Here is a 14,156-nt window from a genome sequence, read left to right as displayed (position 1 = left end):
CCATTGTCTTTCCGCTTCGTAGCAACAGCGCTAACTCTTCGCCAGTGACGGTGTTTTTGCCCTTACTAGTGGCAAGGGAAGGGAAAGAGAGATGAAGATGGGTTGCTTACTGGAGAGAATAGTAACATGCGGGTTGTGAGCACAGCAAGGGAAAATGAGAGAGAGGAAGAGGGTTTATTGGGGAAGGGGAGAGTTTATGAGGTTAGTTATTATATATATATATTTATATATCTAATATATACATATATTGTTTAATTATAAAATAATATATTTATAAAATTATATTTGTAAATATATTATATACATATATTTTTTATATGTGAATTAAAATATATATTTAGAGCATTATTTATATATAATATGTTGAATTTTTATTATCGAATTTATCTAATTAAAATGTATTAAACACGAATTAATTATATCTTGAATATTTTTTATATGGCAAATGTTTTGACTGTATTTAAAATATGTCAAGCCGAATAATAATTGTATTTTTACCGTCTCGAATTTTTCTCATACGCCAAATTGCTAACAAAGTGCCTAACAACTTTTTCTTCAAACCTAGCTTTCTCGAAAAGCTTTATAGAATATATTTAAATGTCTATACAATGTATTTTGGCTTCTTTTATAATTTTCTTTTCATTTATATACGTATAAAGGAAGAATTGCATATATATAAACGAGAATTGGAAAACAAAATAGTAATAGCAACCGAATCAATAAATAAAGAAGCAAAAGATTAACATACAAGTATTTATTTGAGAATTTGTAAACTCTCAATTAAATAGTTATAATTTATTAAATAATCAAATTCATTGAATTAAATATTATTAAAAATTAGATTCTAAAAATTTTAAACAGAACGTATTTTTTAATTTTCTGTTTTGATAAATAATTTTTTAGAATGACAAATAGAACACGTTTTTAGTTTTCTAAAAGTAAATTATTAAAATAAAAAATTAAAAATAAATTTAAATTCAAAATTAAAAATTAAAATACAAAGAAAACGCAACGTTAATTTTTATTTAAACTAAAATTCGTCTCTTATCAACAAAATCTCCTCAATATATGAAAGATGAAAGCAAGATGTGGGATGTCTTTGGAGATGCCCATGTGACCGTAAATAATGCAGAAATATTACAATTTTCAAATCCATCCCGTGATGAGACTTAATTTGAATTTTTGTTATTTTCAAATAATAATGATGTATGATTTTACAATTTTACAATTTCATGTTTGAAATTTGATGAATAATTTATATTTTATATTATCGTGCAGATTTAATGATTAATTCTTTTATAACTATTTTAATTATTTGTAAAATAGAGTGAAACTTAAATTTATGAATTACTCTATTTTTTTTAAAAAAAAAAATTAATGGTGTTCTGTGTAGTGTCGGCGTCCCATTGTCGGTGCAATCTAAGCTTTATCTGCTATAGAAAACAGAAATAACGGGTGGGGGGTCAATTTAGCATATAGATAGTTGTGATTTATGGGTTAATGAATGGACCTGCTTGTTTTGTTTGGTAGTGATAAAAAGGCCTAACCTTTGACTAGAGGAATAACGGATGAATGAATAGGCATTAGGCATTAGGCATTAGGGTTGTAGTTCTACAACCCCTAAGTTGCTTTCCTATCGTTTTTACTAATAATCCCCCCTACGTGCAATTAAAAAATCATTATTCTAGTACATATAAACAGGTTAATGAATGCCAGCTTCTACTAAGGTACATCCGTCCATGCGTGACCAACCCATTTAACAAATAATAAAATAGAATAGAGGATGAGTTAAAAGTCAGTCCCATCAAATAATTTGGACCACAAGTCTTCCTTCATCAAAGTGCGGGGACAGACCTAAGCTTGAGGCCGGATTATAAGGGATTAAGAAAGGTGTTAATTCGCTGGAATCCAATAACTGTGTGCTAAAGCAGAGTCAATCAAAAGCCTAATTTCTTCAAATGAGCCCCATGGCCAACATAACTAACTATAGTGGTAGTGTTGAAAAAGAACTGAAGACGCAAAAATTGGGTTTAATTGTCATTTAAAACTGATTGTGGTTGCACTTCCACTAATGTCACAGCAGTAAGGCCTATATTACAGACATATTTCATGGTCCGTACAACATCTTAACCAAAAACTAGTATATTAACAAGAAGTTTTCTCCCAACGGTCTTGAGGCATGCTGGCTGCTCTCAGAAGAAATATCACACAACTAACTTCCCCTGTTGTTAGGCCAAAGTCCAACTATTCCTCATTAGCATCTCTCAAAAATCTTGTAAAGTTTCTCCAGGGAAGCAACCTATAAGAGTGAAACCCACAATCACAAGCATGCACCGTGTACCTTACTTTTGGATGTAGTACCTGATAATTATTTTACCACTAATTTGTGTAGAATTCATGGGTGACAAATAAAAAGTAGACAACGGATGGGGATCAATATAACATCACTTGAAATGCACGGCACTAAGACACCTTACTTTCATCTGGTATCAGTCCAAGCAGAATCAAGTGATACCTGGACGAATGTTCCATTTGCAGCCAATGAAGTTGGTGGCTTCAAGAAAAGTCTCATGGAAGGAAACAAGACATGTTGGATTGACCATTCGCGCTGAGCCCAGGAATTCTCAGCTTCAGCAACTAGTTCGTGCTCAATGCCGTCATTCGTTACATGATCCTCTTGAGAAAAAGTAAAAGATTATTTCAGTAATCTACTCAAAACGTATCAATATGTGAACATCGGTAAGGAAATCCTATGGCAAGAAAGCAAATGCCTAGCAAAGTCAGCAAGAAGCAAGCAGATAAGAAACATCATACCAAGTAAAGGGAGTCATCAAGAAGCAAGCAGATGTAGTAAGATTAACAAATGTATATATAGCATGCGTGCCGCACTGCATGATTAGCATTAAGATACCTGTATAAAGGGTGTTCTGAATTACACCTTCTGCTGCATTTTCATCAGGAAGATTACTACTGGAAAAGTTGATTTCAGCAAAGAAAAGCCTCTGTTTCTTCACGAAATGTGGCACGAGTGCATATGCATGATAAGAAAATGAAATCAAGGTTTTTGACTAAGTGTTATTTTTCCTCCAAAAAGGCAAAAAGATAAACCAATTCCTTAACCTCCCAATCAATCAACATAACAAAACTTAGGACAATCATACACCCCCCAGGTCTTGGACCTAAGACGACAAGGATAAAAGGCGAATCAATAAAGCAGTGGTTGAGAATCAACCAACAGTTGACTTAAGAGGTTGGCTAAAGGAGGAATGGCCTGCAGATGGCATCATTCAACCTAAAGTTGACTTAGGCTTTGACTGAAGGAATAGGGTGACAACAGTATGATAGGCCTCCAGTGCAGCGAACCTATCAGAGACGCTTCAAGAACCAAGGGCATAATAGTAACACAGCTGAGCTTGCATAACAGCCAACATGTGCACCAAGGGTAGAATAGGAATATAGCTGGCTTGCATAACAACCAGCACATGCATAACCAGATTTGGTTATAGAGGGCAGGAAAGGGAAAGCAACAACCTATAAATAGGAGGAAAAGGAGAACAGAGAAATAGGCAGAAATTGAGTATTAAATCAAGGAGAGTTCCGGGCCTCTCGAACACCCTGTTTTCTTTCGTTTAATTTCATTACACTTGTAGTTTCTGATCCATATTCAATCAGTGTTTCATCTTTATACAATCGGTGATTCAATCAAAATTTCGATAATCCTACCACAGTACTCTAGTGATCAACCATGCACCAGACAATAAAATCTGCGGAAGGATTACTCTTGGACGATGAACTGGAGGCTAATTTGGAGGGTCAATTAAATGAGTATTTGCACCTTTTTTTGGATATATTGTAGGCCACTCTGAGCAGCTTTTAAACTGTCATAGTTTGTACATTTTGGTTAAGATTTTGATAAATACTTAAATTGGTCCAAGGAGATCACCTGAATTTGCTGAATTTTGGGATTACGGTTAATTAAACATGATTGGTTTAACATAATCACACCTAGAAGACTGCAGCATTTGGTGGACCGTGGGAGACTTCTGGAAGACTTTAGAGAGGGCTTGCTCAGCTGAAACAGCTGCCAAATTGCACAAGCATGGGTGATTCATCAACCAGCTGCTAGCTGGTGGTACTAGAAGCTGCCAAACACCTGCCTACTTCACCTGCTTATGAAGCACCATAAATAGGCCATTGCATGCCCTTTTACTTCATTCTTGGACTGTGAAACCAAATAAACTAGTGAGAGGAAGAGAGATAAAAGAAAGGCTAAAAGGGAAGAAATTCTATTGGAAAAAAAGAGAAGCCAAGTGTGAAGGCTAATTTTTAGCATGCTCTGTGTGTGGGGGGTTCAAGGCCACGTGTGTGACTCCTCCTGGGCCTGGTAATGTTTGTACAGTGAGAGTCTAGCCTGGGGTGAGGGGCTGAGGTACGCCAAGAGTATATAGGCTTGAAACAAAGGGGTGCACCCAGGGGAAGATGAGAATGAAGGCTGGCACCATGCTGGGTGTGTTTATGTGTTGTTATGTGATTGCATGCCTCAGTGTCTCCTTACTGAGAATTATACTCGTGCATGATTCATACTAAACATTTCAAAGCAGGCAAGTTAAGAGGGACCTTGGGAAAGGGAAGAAGTCTTAACAGAGCTCAGAAGAATGTCATTTCATTTTGGAAGACATGTATTAAAGCATATTAGTTACTCCATGTTAACAAGGCAATCAGAGGTGTCAGCAGTCAACTGTGGTCTTGATTGAAGGAGTAGTGTGAAGGACAGTCAACTTTGAATGAACATTGTGGAGTTGACTCTGGACCAACAGGGGACTTTGAAGATCGACTTTGGAAGGGAAGAGTTGGATGCTAAATAGACTGTTCAAACCAGAGACCAAGGGACCTCAACTGTGGAAGAGGACAGTCAACTGAGGAATCAGTTGTGGCCCAAAAGGTCAGTTGTTGGTAACGAAATGCAACTTATATTGTTGGACCATGGGACAGTCAACTGGAGAGGTCAGTTGTCAACTACCAAGGACTTCTTATATACAGTAAAATGTCAAGGCAGGTTGATCCACAGGCAATCAGTGGCTTCACAATACACTAATTCTACTAAAGAGACGAAAAAAGCATTGGTGATGTCCAAGTTAAGGAGAGTGCCCCACATGCACGACCACAAAGAAAAGTAAAGGACAAAATTGAAGGAACAAACTGAAAAATAAATAAACAAAATGATTGCATAAGAAAAGATATAAATACTGATTGTTACATTATCCAGTAAACTTTTATCTCAACAAAAGTAATCCTCACAACAATTAGATCATAAGATCATAGTTCCATAGATTTTTTCAAGGTTGAAATACAAGCTAGGGGACCAAATTATCCAATTCACTAAGCAGATAACTACTATAAAATGTAAACTGATTGCAGAAATGAAAAGCGTACCAGCATCTTTAGAGATATTTTCTTCTGCATGTGGACTGCCAGATGATTTTCTCCTCTTGTAGAATTCCAAACCATCACCTGATGGGTTTGGTAGCAGAGGTGGATGCATGGCATAGAAGTTTCCAAGAGCAGCGGCAATTGATTGTAAGCAACTTTTCTCATCCTCCCAGTCGACCTAAAAATATGAGCAAAACTTGAAATATGCACCAATAAAGTAGATACAGCAGCAAGAAAGATGAACTAGAGCTCGAGTAAACAGATGCTATATGCATTATTGATCGTTGTCATTTTATGTCCACAACCAAAATTTCCAAAGTACAGTTTGCAGTAGTCAATTTAGTAAGAAATAGGAAACAAGTTTCACCTAAAAGCACCAACAGAAGAAGATGTGATTCTTCAGCCTTTTAAGTTCATTCAAATGATACGAAAGCTTTAGTTAAGTATGATACATTCACATTATAAATAAGGGTAAAATACAAGGAACACCCCTGAGGTTTGACGTAACTGCAAAAAAAACCCTGATGTTTGAGAAACAGCAATAACCATCCTTGCTGTTAAATAAAGGGGTAAAATGACCAATTTACCCTTCGTTCTCTCTCGTCTCCTAGTGGGTTTTGTTTGGCGTGTGGTGAACCCAGATGGTTCATCCCTAGTGTGTGATGAACCCAAGTGATGAGCAGAGAGAGAGAGAGAAGAAGAAGAAGAAGAAGAGGAAGAACACACACACACACACAGAAGAAGAAGAAAAAGAAAATTTATCCTTCATTCTCTCTCCAGTCTCCTAGTGGGTTCTGTCTGGCGTGCAGTGAACCCATCTAGGTTCATTGCAGCAAATTGAGATGAACCCAGATGGTTCATCACTAGAGTGTGATCAGAGAGATAGGGAAAGACAGACAAAGAAGAAGAAGAAGAAGAAGAAGAACAACAACAACAATAACAACACACAGAGAAAGAGAAAGGGTTTGACAAATCCCAAATCTGGGTTTCATCAAACCTATAACACAAAGAAAAAGAACCCAAGAAAAAGAAAAAGAAGAAGAAGAAGAAGGGTTTTGATGGAACCCAAGAAGGAGAAGAAAAAGAACCCAATCTGGGTTTGAACCCAGATTGGGTTCCAACAGAGCCCGAGAAGAAGAAAGGAGACAGAGAGAGACTTACCATCGCCAGCCATTTGAAGATAGAAAGAAACAGACGAGGGATTTGAGAGGAGAGAGAAATGTAAATGAAAAAGGAGGGAAAAGGTGTTTAAAGATAAGAGAATTTTGGTCATTTTCTAATGTCTAACAGAGGTTATTAACTGTAAGGGAGAAATAGCAACATTACATTAAACCTCAATGGTACTCATATTTTCTCAATAGTTAAGGATACTTTTTGCAATTATCCTAAACCTCAAGGATATTGCATGGAACTTTCCCTATGTATAAATAGTTATGCTTGAAACATCAAATTCTTGCTTGAATATGCTTGTGCACCGCATAAAGCATCTTACTTATGATTCTTTTTGTAGTTTTTGGACAAGAAAACTTCTCTCACCTTTTCATTTGATCGGACATACATATATATAGATTACAAGATAGAAACCGCCTATATGGAGTCAGTTAAGGAAGAAAAAAACTGTGTCGGTTAAGGAACCTAGGGATAAAATTAACTATACATTTAAATACAAAATTATAATCACATGATTTTCTACACGCCCCCCTCAAGCTAGGCTGAAAATATTAGGATAGCCCAGCTTGAATCTTCACATCTTCAAACGAAGTCTTTAATAGATCTTTGTCCACCTTTAATTTTTTTTTATGAAGTGCCTGTCTATTTAGGTCACTTTGAACATGTTGAATTGTTATCAATATCTAGTTAGACGACTAAGATATTGAGTAATTGAAAAGTCTACTTGACAACACCTCTATTGTGTTGTCAATGTCGGAATATGCCTCATTTGCGGCTTCCCAGATTTCTTGTGTCATCTTTGTGGAGGAATATGCCTCATTTGCCTCATTGTCTTACTCCTTTCTTTACAAATATTGACAAAATAAAGTGTTGGGACCTCTAAAAAAACCTTTAGCATGCATTAATCTCACCAAACACAATCCAATCCACAACCCACAAGCATTACAAAATTATTGATTTCTAGCATTGATTGAGTTCAAAAGTAATTGCATATTCCCCCTCACCTGAGTCTCCAAATCTACTTCTCTTTACCAAGTCAAGCCCAAAGTTCCCTAAAGTTGCCTTCCTCCATGAACTATCACTTTGAGAGTGAATGTCCCTGAACACTTCCAAAGAACCATATATGCAATGAAAATCCTAATCCCAACCCAATGTCAATTAATCAAATCCTATCAAATCTTGGAGGGAGCATCCAAGCTAGTGAGACATGGATAGTGAAGAGAGGACTAGTTGGAGAACTATACAAAGTGGCTTTCATAAAATTGAACTGCCCAATTTGGATAAATATTATCTCCTCCAAGTAACCTACTTGTTCTCAGTTCTTTCAACCACCATATCCTAGATTATCTCACATGGAAACTAGCAAGATCCAAATAGGATTGCAAGGAACCATTTTGCACTAAGTTGATGGGAGAGCCCACATCAACCCAAGCCCAGAAGATTGTGCACTCAGTTGATCACCTGACCCTAACTTGACACGAAATTAATGGATTTGGGTTGACCCTTAACAGGTTTGGGTAGTTATTGGGTCGACCCTATAAGTGCTTATTGGGTTTGGGTTGATAATAGGTCAACCCGAAAAATCACAAAATCGACCTGATCACAAGGTAGGTTTAATTGGGTCAACATGAAATCCAGAATCGAAATTGACCCCTTATGTGACTGATTAATTAAAATATCTATTAATTTTCAAAATACTCTAAACAACTTTTTTAATTTCCATTCTTTCACTTTCTGCCAAGTCATTTTCCACACAAGATTTTAATATTTTGAGTATTTTCCAATTTGTATCATGGATGATGGATGTATTGTTCTTAGTTTATGTCTCAACTATTTTGAATTGTTCAGGGGAATCAAAACAAAATTAATCACTTAATTAGTAATTTGTGGGTTCTTTTATTTTATTTTTAGTTTTAATATTTTGATTAATATTTAAATTTAAATAGGAACTTAAATAGGTTAATGGGTCAATCTGATTTATACATATTAACCTTAACAAGTACTTAATAGGTTAACCTATTTACTTGTTTAGGTAACATGCCCAGTTAAGGGTTCTTAATCTAATAAGCTACAGATCAGGTTCAGGTTAAGCTTTAACAGATCACGACCTGCTAATGATCCGACCCGAACTCGACCTATTTACCTGTTTTGACACCCCCTACTTTCAATACCCTATAATCCCCACAAAAATAAAAGTGTCATCCGCAAAAAAGAAGAGAAGTCCTCCATTATAGCCTTACCTTTATCCCCAACCTGAAAGGCCTTCTGTAAGGCTCCCACTATCCTTCCAATCATGGGAGCATAACCTCCATGATGGTGGTACAGAGTAGTGGATAATGTGTCACCCAGTATCAAATCTCTAGAGTTGGCAAAAAGGCTTATAGCTAGTCCACTGCCAAGACGCAAGAACTTAACAATGGAGATACAAAAACCTATCTCCCTTCCTCAGCTGTGCCTGAACTGAGCTTATCTTCTCCAAAAGATAAAGAAAGCGGTACCAGCACATAATCATATGCTTCCTGTATGTCCAGCTTCCAAAAGAGACCAGGGTATTTGTCTATCATTGTACAGGGTTCTGAATTCTCAAATCATTGATCCAAAACTTTCTTTAGCTCAGGAAAGCATTCTGAATATGATCTGGTGAACACCCAATCACATTGATGAGCCTGTAACCTTTAACTTCCAACAGTCCCTCCTCCCGTGCTAGTTTTCCATAGTTTAAAATAAAAAAAAAGAGCAGTCACATACCAGGATTTTATAACAGAAACCAGTTTCCTGAAACCATGTTTCTATGAGAAAATCAACACAAAAAAGCAGGATCATTTCCATCTCATCTTTAGTACGAAATTTGTAAGGATAAAAATACCCCATTGACTGCTGAAAGAATATAACAACGCAAGAGATGCCATCAGTACAGTATATCATCACCAATGGCTTGAATGATGATGCCGCAATAATACCAATATCGGGAATCTTGTTACTTAATGCATAAGACTAAATTAAATGACTATATAAATGTAGAGAAAACCTAATTGTACATTGCATCTATTTTTTGCAAATGAAATTGTCATAGAGGATATAAGTGATGTATAATTAATAAGCATATCCCACCAATGATAGCATATTGCTATAGACAAAGACAGTGAAGAAACAAATTTAGTATAAATTAGATGTCAAAACTTACATCATTGCCCAAACAAAGTAAAAATTCTGGGAGCCGGTCCATATCAGGTGTATACTGGTCAAGAATCACAGGAAGCCTAGACAGGTTACCATCTGAATCAACATAAATACAGAAATATTCCTCTAGCATCTCAGTTTTCGTCTTGAGCAGCTCTGTGTTCATCTGGAGAAGATCAAAGTGTACTTTTAGTAAAAAAGTGGAATGGCAATCAAAGGACAACCTTATAACATTTCGTACAAAGTTTACTTTAGGTAAAAATCAAGTTACTAGTGGCAGGCCAATGAAAAAAGAGAATCACATTATTGATGAAACTAAAACATCAGAAGGAAAGAGAGTTAGAAGTATAAAGCATTCTGGCTTGACTTTCTCCTGAAAATGTCTATCACACAAGTATAAAAAGGTATAACGGGGAGAACAGATCATGTCCTGACAGTGAGATGACTAACAATGTGATGCTTAAAAAATCTATGTGATTTTTTAAATGTAAATGAGGGAAGAAAGAATTTCTTAACTGCAAGCAAGATGTATGTATGACTACCAACTAAGTACTAACTTCACTTTTTGAAAAAAGTAACTCCAAAAGAGGAAAAACACTCACCCACACTCGCACAAAACTCCATTGTGTTATGTGGTAGTAAGATTCAATTAAAACTAAAAGGAAATTGTTGTATGGTACAAAATGTTGGGTAGTAGAGCACCAAAATGTGCAAAATATGAGTATAATGGAGATGAGGATGCTAAGATGGATGTGCGGTCATATAAGAAAGGATACAATTAGAAATGACATCATTCATAATAAGGTGGAGTGGTGCTTATAGAAGATAAAATGTGTAAGACAAAATTAAAATGGTACGTGTCACGACCCTAGGCTATGGGATGGGTAATTGTGTAAATTGGGGGGTTGTTGTTGTTGTAGATTGGTTAGAACGGTTAGGGTTGCCTCATTGTTGTAAAAAAGTTAGAAGCAATGGCTGTTAGGAGGCTGATGGGGCTGTTGCAGGGCAGTTGGGGTCAGTTACTGCAACATAAGGGTAGTTGATGATCCCTATAAAAGGGTGGATGTAAGAGAAAGGAGGCATGGAATCGAAGATTCAATTTTTCTCCTTTCCCAAGTCTCTCATTTCTCTCTCAAACTCTCTCTCAATTCTTCCTCTTACTTCTAAATTCACGGAAATATCCTTGGCGGTAATTCCTACAATTTGTAGCAGTTGATTTCGACGATTCTTGGCAGAATCGATAGAGCAGAGATTTCAGGTGATTCTAACAAATACAAGAACTCCGATGAGTTCAATTGGTTACGGTGAGATAGGCAAGTGCAAGCATCCGAACGGAATCAAGAACGATTCAAGAATTCAAGTGAATTCCAACCAGTGGTTGGTGATTGGGTAAGAAGAAGGTGCCGGCTTGGGCGATCGTGGAATCACAATGATCGCAACTATGATCCCAACAAGTAAGGAAGGCGCGAAGTTGACAAATTGAAGATTTGGGAAATTGATCGGGCTACCGATTCTTGGTACGATTAATTTCCAGCACTTCGTGGGTGTCAATTGCATTTAACACCCAAGCAAATTCCGATGATCTTGGGTCGGAATTGAATGCGAAGCAGGTCAGAAGAGACATGCGTGAAGTGAACTCAAATCCGAGGTAGTGCAGGCAGACCCGGTTGCAACTGGAGCGAGATTTCTGGCATTGAAATTGGGTTCAAAGGTGGCAGTTAGGTTCGTTAACAGAGTTAATTAGGCCGAACAAGGCATTCAGTCCAAGTCCGTGGTCAACTAGAAGTAGCAACTGAGGAAGGCATGGACGAAAGAACAAGAATGAAACAATTGGAGGCTCGCTTGGATGCAATGGAGACAAGCCTTCACCAAACTCGAGCAATTAGAGGGTCGATTCGAGATGGTGGAACTCGAGCTCTATCAGACACAGGAGGAGGTGAGTTGAGGCAAGGCCGAGAACGCGGAGACAAAAGATATGTTGATGTCGGTGGAGAAGAGCGTGAAGGCAAAGATCATTGGCATTCAAGGGGACATTTCTAGCCTCAAGGAGTAGTTTTCCAAGTTCAGGCAGCAATTGAGTACTGTCCTACATTTGTTTTCGAGGCTGCGCAATCCGAGTTTGCCAATCGATTTTCCCCTAAGAACAGTCACCGCTCTAATCTTGGCAAGAGCAGGGAGTCGCAGCCATACTTCAGATCTTGTGGAAAAGAGCGTGAAGACGGAGATCACTGGCATTCAAGGGGACATTTCTAGCCTCAAGGAGGAGTTTTCCAAGTTCAGGCAGCAGTTGAGTATTGTCCTGTGTTTGTTTTCGAGGCTGCCCAATCTAAGTTTGCCAATCGATTTTCCCCCGAGAACAGTCACCGCTCTAATCTTGGCAAGAGCAGGGAGTCGCAGCCATACTTCAGATCTTGTGGAAACAGCAGATTGACCAAAATTCATGACAGGGGCTTCCAACTGAGGGGGATATATGGGCCAGGTTAATATACTGATGTCGAGGTTGGAAATGCCAGCATTTGATGGGGGCAAGCCGCATTGGTGGATCCGACGCTGTGAAAGGTTCTTTCACTATTTTCATGTGGTCGAGAGTCAAACGGTAAATCTGGCTGCAGTGTACCTTAATGACGATGCAGATGCATGGTTCTAGGGGTGGAGCGGCAGAAGATCTGAATTGAGTTAGCAGGAATTTTTAGAAGAATTTTGTGCTCACTTCGGTGAAAGAGCAATGACTGATGTGGTAGAAGAGTTCAACAAATTGAAACAGGAAGGTGCAGTGGATGATTACCTAATCAGGTTTAAAGAACTAAAATCATTGATAACTCTTTCTTACCCAACCCTAGATGAACCCTACTTTGTGTTAAGTTTTATCAGTGGCTTGAAAGATAAGCTAAGGCCGACAGTGAAGATGATGCAACCAGCTACCGTCAAGCATGCTACAGAAAAAGCCAACCTCCAACATCTTGCATTGGGAACGATTGTCAAGAAGTACACGTTCTCAACGAGAGCCCAACCTTCATTCAGTCAACAAGCGGAAGGAACACAAGAGAACTCCCAAGATTATCCTAACTATAATACAGCTAAATCTTCTGCTATGGAACAGAGAAGGAAGTTAGGGTTATGCTTTAAATGTGGAGACAAATTCAGTCCCAGCCACCAATGTCAGAGGCTTCTACTTCACATGGAAGGATTAGAAGAAGGAAACAAATAAGGTAGACAAAAGGTTGTTCTCCAAGAAGAAACAAAGATTTCGAAGGCTCAGCTACACTTAATTCAAGCTGTCGAGTTAAAAGACAAAATTGAGACAGAGGAAGAACATTCAACAGCTGCGAACACTACTACTCTCTACCTACCCCATGAAGAAGCGAAAAAGGGAAAGGAAGAAAAGGGGATAAATAAGGCAATAAAGGCTAGTATCAGTTGATCTGCCAATCCTTAGCCAGGTTTGATACTTCCTGGGAACAAAAAGTGGTTCAAGAAGGGGGGGATTTGTCACGACCCTGGGCTAAGGGATGGGTAATTGTGTATATTGGGGGGTGGTTGTTGTAGATTGGTTAGAACGGTTAGGGTTGCCTTGTTGTTGCAAAACAGTTAGAAGCAAAGGTTGTTGGGGTCAATTACTGCAACTGATGGGTAGTTGATGATCCTTATAAAAGGGTGGATGTAAGAGAAAGGAGGCATGGAATTGAAGATTCAATTTTTCTCCTTTCCTGATTCTCTCATTTCTCTCTCAAAATCCCTCTCAATTCTCCCTCTTACTTCTAAATTCACAGAAATAACCCTTGTCAAATCCAAGGATTGGACAGTATGGTCATGTGGAAAGAAGACCAATGGAAGTTTTGTAAGATAAAACAAGACTAAGAAAAACTTGGTGGGAGACACTTAAGTATGATATTATTATAAGGGCCTTACACAAGATAAGGCCATAGATAGAAATGGCTTAGAGAGCCAAAATTCATGTAGTCAGCCCCACATAGTAGGGATAAAGGGTTGGTATGTTGTTGTACAATCACACACACACACACAAAAATATGAATTCTTAGAGAGAATTTTGTTAAGAGTTAACCAAAATTTTCATTAACCATCATCACTTGTAAAAATTATGTTAATTGAACTACAAGGAGAATACAGAATTCAACCATTTGACCTCAAATACTCTTTTAAAAATATGGTGTGCATAAGGTGTATGAAGCAGAATGAAACCACACAAATTAAAAAAATAAATAAAAAAAAATTGTATGTCCCAAACAAATTTTGTAATAACTACAATACTCCAAAAACTTTAGGATTATGATTTACGATAAAAACATAAAATAAAATAAAATAAAAACCCTCAACATTGAGAAGTATGTTTTCCCTTAATCAGCACAAATAAGTTG

At 37.5% G+C, this 14,156-nt stretch overlaps 1 protein-coding gene across 6 annotated transcripts in view; it reads right to left on the bottom strand.

Annotated features, from left to right (window-relative positions):
- Positions 1 to 2,010: 2,010 nt before the first annotated feature.
- LOC127807376 (DNA mismatch repair protein MLH1) overlaps positions 2,011 to 14,156 on the bottom strand; it is an 87,090-nt gene continuing 74,944 nt past the window's right edge. For all 6 annotated transcript variants that reach the window (XM_052345169.1, XM_052345170.1, XM_052345173.1 and 3 more), the window contains 4 exons: positions 9,785 to 9,946; positions 5,434 to 5,608; positions 2,516 to 2,676; positions 2,011 to 2,299 (listed from right to left, as the gene is read on the bottom strand). In XM_052345169.1, coding sequence (XP_052201129.1) covers positions 2,255 to 2,299; positions 2,516 to 2,676; positions 5,434 to 5,608; positions 9,785 to 9,946 — 543 coding nt within the window. In that variant the 3' untranslated portion in view covers positions 2,011 to 2,254. The remainder of the gene's footprint in view (positions 2,300 to 2,515; positions 2,677 to 5,433; positions 5,609 to 9,784; positions 9,947 to 14,156) is intronic.

Source organism: Diospyros lotus, chromosome 8, assembly GCF_014633365.1.
Source record: "Diospyros lotus cultivar Yz01 chromosome 8, ASM1463336v1, whole genome shotgun sequence".
Classification (NCBI taxonomy): domain Eukaryota; kingdom Viridiplantae; phylum Streptophyta; class Magnoliopsida; order Ericales; family Ebenaceae; genus Diospyros; species Diospyros lotus.
The sequence above is the reverse complement of the archived record's forward strand: the minus strand, read 5'-3'. Positions and strand labels throughout refer to the sequence as shown.